General features: G+C 40.5%; 1 protein-coding gene across 1 annotated transcript; it reads left to right on the plus strand.

Annotated features, from left to right (window-relative positions):
• The first annotated feature begins 2244 nt into the window (after window positions 1-2244).
• LOC101083254 (olfactory receptor-like protein OLF3) lies at window positions 2245-5332 on the plus strand. The gene has a single exon (XM_023250678.2). The coding sequence runs from the start codon at window positions 4083-4085 to the stop codon at window positions 5034-5036; it is 954 nt and encodes a 317-aa protein (XP_023106446.2). The 5' UTR covers window positions 2245-4082; the 3' UTR covers window positions 5037-5332.
• Window positions 5333-9149: the final 3817 nt, after the last annotated feature.

A 9149-nucleotide genomic window follows, 5' to 3' on the forward strand; every position in this document is an offset into this window, starting at 1 on the left:
AGAGAAGAATTTACATGAGACCATAATAAAATATGTCACCAAGTGTGTGTCAGGTTTGCATATGTTTGAGAAACTGAGTTTCAAGGATTGGACTCTGATTAAGTGAAAAGTCAGGTTAACCAAATCAGGCTAGAAGAAGTTCACAGGACCACAAAGAGAATAAAGTAACTGTTCTTTCAGGAGACGAAACCAGTCTTGGAGATACCAGCCACCCAAGCCACCCAGGGATTCTCTGTTTCCATATGTCAGGATGATGCAAATATTCCTGCTCAGGATGGATGCTCTCAGTGCTGACATCAACCAACTCTTCGGTCACAAGTCAGAGAAATCTCTCTCTAAATGAGTGTGTCATTTCTGTGGACAGTTTGACTTGATGAAGGTATGGCCCTGAGTGATTTTGAGCAGCACGAAAGAAACATATCTGCAGGTTGTGGGACTTACCTTTGTGTGTTCTGCTTTTGCATTTGGGACTTTCATTAGTCCCACCCAAGATTGTTTAGCTCCCCAACACACAAGGTCATGTAGATTTCAGGGAAATGGACTAATTTCCTGTACTTAAGTTAAAAAAAACCTACATAAGTGGTTAAAGTTGAGCTTTCTAATTTGTTATATTAAGTTAGATAAAATGTGTTGTATTGGGAATCTGAAAATTTGTTTTTTGTTTGCATGTCTTTGTCACATAGAGAAAACATTTTGCTTCTATTCACTGCTTATGTTAATAACTGGATAATGGGGGAAGGCACCTGGAGGTACTTTAACTGGATCTGAGTCCTGTTTTAACAATGAGGAGTTGACATCTGCGTCCATGCCTCAGACACAATCTTCCCTATAATTTCAGTGCCATTTCTGATCCTTCCTCCATCTGTAGGGGTCTCAGTTTTTTTGTTACGTGACCTATTTTGAAGTTCACAATAAGGTCAAGTAATTTACGTTTTAAAAATTCCATTTAGAGCAATTAAATCCAAAATAGGCACAAAAAGGATAATTTCCACACACAAGGAATTAATACAGATGCTATTTCTATTTTCTTAATCTATCAGCTGTCCAAAAATGGACTCTATCATTGTAGAAAGCAAACATATTTGGATATCAATTAATTAAATTTTAAAATCTTAAAAACAAAGGCAACAGACTTGAGAAATATATATGCTGTTTGATGAGTTAAAAGTCATTAGCTGATGTATCCATGAAAATTATTTAAGTATTAGCAGGACTGGGTGCAGGCTGGATCAGTGAGATTCAAAAAGAAGTTTTGTGCTTACCGGATGGAGGGTGATAACACAGTCGTGGTATTTTATCAGTGTGAATGAAGTCCAAGGGAGAGGTGAGGGATTCATAAATACAGAATGAAAGAAGAGGATTTGTTCTGTGGGGTGTAAGGAAGAAGAAAAAACTAAACATGATGTCCTGGGAGAGAGAGAATTGTAGTGTATTGCTTGAGATAAAGGAGTTTGGATGGTGTACAGGTTGTGGAGAGATGAGCTGAATCATTGGTGGGATATTTAGGAATCATTCATTAAGCTGTTGGAGAAGCATCTGGACTTTGCAGAGATGTCTAGGAGATCATCATGGGCTTGAGTTGGAAGATCCTGAGTTGAAAACAATGATTATAGTTTTAGACGAGTCCTCCAAGGACGAGCTGTAGAAAGAAAAGCCACATTCTGTGCACATAATCTTGGAAGATTCTCACAGTAATGCAGCAGGAGAATTTAAAATACGTATCCAAGACTACAGACAAAAATGTTAGATGGGGAGAAAATCAGGACAGAAGAGCATCACAGAGTTGAGAGTGTGAAGGAACAAATAGTTCAATTATTTAAACAATAAAGAAGTAACGTAGAATAAATTCCATCAATCTGATGATTAGAAAGCCATGAGTTCCAGTCCTGAAACCAAGACTACATTGCATGTTAACTAAATTAAATTAAAAAAAAAGAAAGAAAGAAAGCTATGAGTGCCCTTCAAGAGGGCAATATCTATGGATTAGTGAAGATGGAAGCCAGATTTCCATGGCTTAAAGGATGAACGTTATGAGGAAATAAACCCTGCAATTAGACACCAATCATTTCAGAACTCCGGATGTGAAAGGAAGAGAGAATCAGAATGGTAATTATGTAGCACAGAGTCTCTCCCCCAAAAATTTTTTAAAATTGTTTAATGTTTATTTATTTTTGAGACAGAGAGAGACAGAGCATGAGTGGAGGAGGGTAGAGAGAGAGAGAGGGAGAGAGACACAGAATCTGAAGCAGGCTCCAGGCTCTGAGCTGTCAGCACAGAGCCCGACACGGGGCTCGAACTCACGAGCTGTGAGATCATGACCTGAGCCGAAGTTGGACACCCAACCGACTGAGCCACCCAGGCTCCCCCAAAATTGGGCTTTTATAATGAGGGAAAAGGAATTAACCAGAAGTAAGAGAAACCCTGGTTGGTAGAAAGGGGAATTAGAGCCCAAATGTGATCAATGTGAAATGAAAGGTCGACCAACTGTCCTCATTGACTGCTGGGCCCCTGCCTATCCAGTCACTCTTGGACTGACCGTAGATCTTCCAAACATTTGAATTCACCAATGATCCTTTCAGTTGGCCAAAATTTCCCACATTTTACAAATTAAGAAATATAAAGCTAAGAGAGGTCAATAGCTTGTTCTAGCGTCCAGGAAGCAGAAGAGAACAGATTTAAGGCAAAAACTTCCGGGCTCTACAGGTCCCACTTTCTCTAGGATCCAACACTGTCAATCATTTGTCACAAGACAAGGGCTGTAGTAGAGAGCTGTGCGGGGTGGGTGAGAGGAGCAGAGCGAGTCATGGGCTGGCTTGATGTCCAGGCAGCTCGCACATGCAACAGGGGTACAGTGATGGAAATGACAATCTGTTCTGTGTCTGTTTCTTCCCCTTGAGCATTCGGAGCACAAGGAAGTATAATACTGCCCTTGAATTCCTAGCATCTGGCCAAGATGGCACTTAGAGATATTTGCCAAATTAATCAAAAACAAATGTCTACTTCCTATGCAGATCTGCTAAAGAGTCACCTAAAGTTAACAGATTTGTTTTCTCTCCCTCTTTTTATACTAGAAAGCTAAAGCAACCATTTCCATACTGTCCTTTTTACTGAGACCATACACAAGGGCCAGAGTTGTAGAAAAATAGGAAGAGTAAGTCAGAACGAGTGGGAAACAAAGGGTAGCAAAATAAAAGGAAAGAATAAGATACAATGACCACTCTTCTCCTTCCAAAGACCAAAGACACCAAATTCTCAAAAGACCCATATTTCCCCACCTGGTAGATTTCAGTCTACTAAAGGTGTTGCTTCCTGTTTTGTCTGAAATCGTGGATAGGCCAGAAGAGGCGAGCACAGCACTTGTTACTCCGTTTCTCCAGCATGGAGCTCCTGCTGCAACTTATACTGATAAACAGAGAATTGCAGTACTCCCAGGGAGAGGTTATGAAGTACTTTCCCCATAGTTATCCACACTTGCGCTTAAACATACTTGTAAGTTACACAACATTGCCCATTTGTATGTAAAAGTTTAAATGCCTAACTCAATCTTATATCTGGTAAGTCATGAAAACAGGTTTCATATTCAAGTTCTTTAATTCCAGATTTTTCCATGATGCCAGCCTTATTTGCAGTCTGTATCTGCCTCTTCCAAATCTTTTTTCTTTGGTAATTTATTTATACATTTCATCATGTTTTGTGCACCAGATGCATGTAGGGTTGTGCTTGAATGTTGACCCATGCTTACCATCATTGCTTATTTTACTTCCCATTGTCATCTACAGTTCTCCCCTGCCCTGGAAACTTGGGTAAACTGGAGAGATATAGAACTTCCAGAATTGCACTGCTTTCTCTCCAGACTTTACTTGACTCCCTGAGACCACATCACATCCTTATGTTTCCTCTCTTATGTAGAGTAGATACAGGGGATCAAGTCTATCAACTTGGCCCATATGATTGAACATATCTAGCTATGGCATATCATTAGGATTGCATTCTTTTAAGAATAAGTTATTCTTATGGTTCTTTCATTCAACAGTTTCTGTTCTCTCTGACTCTCTGCAGACTAATAATCTTCACATTTTTTAATGGAAACAAATAACCAGACATGGGTGAGAGAGTTTATTCTCCTCGGCCTGTCCAGTGACTGGGACACACGGGTCTCCCTCTTTGTCCTCTTCTTGATCATGTACTTGGTGACAGTGCTGGGGAACTTCCTCATTGTCCTTCTGATCAGACTGGACAGCCGACTCCACACTCCCATGTACTTCTTTCTCACCAACCTCTCCCTTGTTGATGTCTCTTATGCCACAAGTATTGTTCCTCAGATGCTGGCACATTTTCTTGCAGAACATAAAGCAATCCCATTTGTGAGCTGTGCAGCCCAGTTATTTTTCTCCTTGGGCTTGGGTGGGATTGAGTTTGTTCTACTGGCAGTGATGGCCTACGACCGCTATGTGGCTGTGTGCGACCCCCTGCGATACTCAGTCATCATGCATGGAGGGCTCTGTACCAGGTTGGCCATCATATCGTGGGTCAGTGGTTCTCTCAACTCTCTCATGCAGACCATAATCACCTTTCAGCTGCCCATGTGCACAAACAAGTATATTGATCACATATCCTGTGAACTCCTAGCTGTGGTCAGACTGGCCTGTGTGGACACCTCCTCCAATGAGATCGCGATCATGGTTTCTAGCATCGTTCTGCTGATGACACCCTTCTGCCTGGTCCTCTTGTCTTACACTCAGATCATCTCCACCATCCTGAAGATCCAGTCCACAGAGGGAAGAAAGAAAGCCTTCCACACCTGTGCGTCTCACCTCACAGTGGTCGTCTTGTGCTATGGCATGACCATTTTCACCTACATCCAGCCCCGCTCCAGTCCTTCTATCCTTCAGGAGAAGTTGATTTCTGTCTTCTATGCCATTTTGATGCCTGTGCTGAATCCCATGATTTATAGCATAAGGAATAAGGAGGTGAAGGGGGCCTGGCAGAAACTACTAGGGCAGTTATCTGAATTAATGTCAAAACTGGCAACTTGATGAATCCTGAGCATTAGCTAGAGAAAAGAGCTTTGCCTGTGAATTCTTTCACTTAACTAGATATGGAAGGCATCACCTGCATTGCCCTGGCAACCAGGAAGGGGATGCTGACACATGTACTGGTGATGCTGGGTAGGAGGCTGGAGGGTGGGTTGGGGTGTGGGCTGTGGGTGTATGTTTATGTCACAACATCATGTTCAGTGGAGTTAAGCACTGTGGTAATGGAACTTCCCACCCTTACTCAATCTCCATTCATATGTCCTGGCAGTAATGAACAAAAAGTACAGTTTGCTGTTTTGATGTGTCACACTGTTTGTAATTGTGGACCTATTCATGAATCTTACTTTGGACCATTGATTCTTATTCATTCAAATTTTATATAAAGTTATTGTGTTTCCATTGGTAACAAGAGCATTTTCACATTTTAGACTCAAATTACTGAGTAGCATTTGTATCTACATTCAGTAATTGTGTGAGTTGTTGTTCTGAAGAGAGAGATGCTCTCAAGGCTGTTCAGATGGCTTTGTGCTGGACCTGCTACATGTACTCACAGCATCTCGTCTGCCTGATGAAGGTACCTCAGTGGAGGAGCATCAACTGAAGGTCTTGTTTTGCAGTGATAGGAATATAACTAAAGGTATTTAGATGAGGCTACTACGGGCCAAGGATACGCCACATTTGGGGCACCACCTAATACAGTTAGAGAAGAGTTTAACTACATATACGAGGGTGCCATTTAAATGTTAAAACCATCCCATTTCTGAAATAAGTATTAACTCTCTTCCTCGACTTTAACCATAGAATTAGCACACAAAATTTGAGATAATGTATAAATATAAAAGATGTAGTTAATCTTAGAAAGGACAGATTCCTTAGCCAAAGCCAATGAAAGATAAGAGAACTTTATATGCATTCGTTGAATCTGGATACCTGTGCAGTGTTTTCCTCTAGTCTCTGTTTTGAACACTTTCTCCCATTCCTCCTCCCCCACACGGCAGGACCCCTAGTTGGTCTTCGTAAACTAATGAGGTGGAATAGTCAAGGAGAGTAAGACTTTGGGGTGAGTCCAGAAGTCTTCCTATATGAAAGGATAAGAAATGTTCCTTGTTTAGATGAGGAAAGTGAGTACAAGTTACTGAAATGATAACAACCCAAACAGAGGGCAACCAGTGAAAAATACAGAGCTTGACAAGAGCACAGAGTTCAAAAATTCCCTGGAGCCATGCTTGCAGGACAGAGAAGATGAGGAAATGGTGAGGATGAAGCAGGCATGTGAAGAAGGTTCAGATCACAGAGGGCATTGAATGCCATATTATATTTTAGATTTACTCAATAGCAATGTGGAGCTGGCAAATATTTTTAAGCAGGGATATGACCTGATAAAATTTACATTTTAGAATTATCGCCATGGCAATGATTCAGCGGAAGAAGAGCTTAGAGGCCAGGGGACCAGCTGGCTGACCTCTCTAGCAGTACTATTGAGACATTAGAGGATTCTGAATGAAGGAGAAAAGTCAAGCCAAGTTACATGATTTAAAAGAGATTTTAGAGAGACATTACATCTTCTCCCAGATTGCAATTCCTACATGGACCTCATACCTCCTCTAAAATGTCATTATCTTGGTCTAAATATTATGTAAACCATGGAGTAAAGTGTAACATTTACCACCATGGGCAGCCCTATATAAAGTAGTAGGAAAAGAGTTGAAGGAGAAGAAAATTAGTCAAAAATACGAATATACACATGACACGCAAAGGAGGAAAGTATGTGGAGATGCTGTATCCAGATGCTGAAATGTTCGGGATGCTTCACTGTCCACCGCAGGATCCCTGCGCCTTCCCCTTGCCTCCATGCCTTTGCTGTCCCTCCCCCCACCTTCAAGGGCAGCACACAGGTGACTTCTCTGAATCTGCCTTTCTGCTTCCAGACTCACTGGTGGTTCCTCAGCTCAGCTGAGTCAGCTCATAAGTGGTCTTTATGTAAATATATATAAATATATGTAATATAATATGTATAATATATATAATATATTCAGAGCATTTCATCCTAAAGCAGCAGAATACGTATTCTTTTTGAGTGCACATGGAACATTCTCCACAATAGATCACATACTGGGTCATAGATCAGGCCTCAACAAGTATAAAAAGACTGAGATCATACCATGCATATTTTCAGACCACAGTGTTATGAAACTTGAAGTCAACCATAAGAAAAAATTTGGAAAGGCCACAAATACATGGAGGTTAAAGAACATCCTACTAAAGAATGAATGGGTTAACCAGGAAATTAAAGAAGAAATTAAAAAATATATGGAAGCAAGTGAAAGTGAAAACACAACAGTCCAAAACCTTTGGGATGCGGCAAAGGCGGTAAGAAAATGGAAGTATATAGCAACACAAGCCTACCTCAAGAAGCCAGAAAAGTCTTAAATACCCACTCTAACCTTACACTTAAAGGAGCTAGAAAAGGAACATCAAATAAAATCTAACACCAGCAGAGGAAGGGAAATTACAAAGATTAGAACAGAAATAAATGATATAGAAAAAACAAACAAACAAGAAACAGTAGAAAAGATCAGTAAAACTAAGAGCTGGTTCTTTGAATGAATTAATAAAATTTTTCTAAAAATATTTTATTTCTAAGTAATCTCCACACCCAATGTGGGCTCATATTCACAACCCTGAGGTCAAGAGCTGCATGCTTCACTAACTGAGCCAGCCAGGTGCCCCAGGAATAATAAGACTGATAACTCCCTAGCCGGACTTATCAAAAAGAAAAGAGAAAGAACCCAAATAAATAAAATCACAAATGAAAGAGCAGAGATCATAACCAACATCATGGAAATACAAACAATTATAAGAAAATGTTATGAAAAATTATATGCCAACGAACTAGGCAATCTGGAAGAAATGGATACATTCCTAGAAACATACAAACTACCAAAACTGAAACAACAAGAAATACAAAATTTGAATAGACTGATAACCAGTAAAGAAATTGAATCAGTAACCGAAAATCTCCCAACAAACAAAAGTCCAGGTCCAGATGACTTCCCAGGGGAATTTTACTAGACATTTAAAGAATAGTTGGGTCACATGGGTGGCTGAGTTGGGTAAGCATCCAACTCTTGATTTTGTCTCAGGTAGTGATCCCAGGGTCGTGGGATCAGGCTCTGCCTCAGGCTCTATGCTGAGCGTGGAGCCTGCTTGAGATTCTCTCTCTCTCTCTTTCTCTCCCTCTGTCCCTCTCCCCTGTTGTCTCTAAAATAAAACACACACACACACACACACACACACACACAAAACAGAGTTAATACCTATTCTTCTTACACTGTTCCAAAATATAGAAATGGAAGGAAAACTTCCAAATTTGTTCTATGAGGTCAGCATTACCTTAATTCAAAAAAACCAGATGAAAACCCCACTGAAGAAGAGAATTACAGGCCTTATCCCTGATGAACATGGATGCAAAAATTCTCAATAAGACACTAGCAAATCAAGGGGCGCCTGGGTGCCTCAGTCAGTTAAGCGTCTGACTTTGGCTCAGGTCATGATGTCAGGGTTGGTGGGTTCGAGTCCTGCGTTGGGCTCTGTGCTGACAGCTCAGAGCCTGGAGCCTGCTTCAGATTCTGTCTCCATCTCTCTGCCTCCGTCTCTCTGCCTCTGCCCTGCTTGTGCTCTCTCTCTCAAATATAAAAATTAAAAATTAAAAAAATATACTATCAAATCCAACAGTACATTAAAAGATTTATTCACCATGATCCAGTGGGATTTACTCCTAGGCTGTAGGGCTGGTTCAGTATTCACAAATCAATCAACATGATATACCACATTAATAAAAGAAAGAATAAGAACCACATGATCCCATCGATAGATGCAGAAAAAGCATTTGACAAAATGCAGCATTCATTCTTGATAGAAACCCTCAACAAAGTAGGGATAGAGGAACATACGTCAACATCATAATGGTCATATATGAAAGACCCACAGCTAATAACATCTTAAATGGAGAAAAACTGAGAGGTTTCCTCTAAGGTCAGGAATAAGACAGAGATGTCCACTCTTACCACTGTCATTTAACATAGTTCTGGAAGTCCTAGCCTTAGCAATCAG

The sequence above is a fragment of the Felis catus genome, chromosome A2, assembly GCF_018350175.1.
Source record: "Felis catus isolate Fca126 chromosome A2, F.catus_Fca126_mat1.0, whole genome shotgun sequence".
Taxonomy (NCBI): Eukaryota; Metazoa; Chordata; class Mammalia; order Carnivora; family Felidae; genus Felis; species Felis catus.

Coding starts and splice junctions, on each gene's coding strand:
- LOC101083254 (XM_023250678.2), top strand. CDS start 4,083: ATGGAAACAAATAACCAGACATGGGTGAGAGAGTTTATTCTCCTCGGC.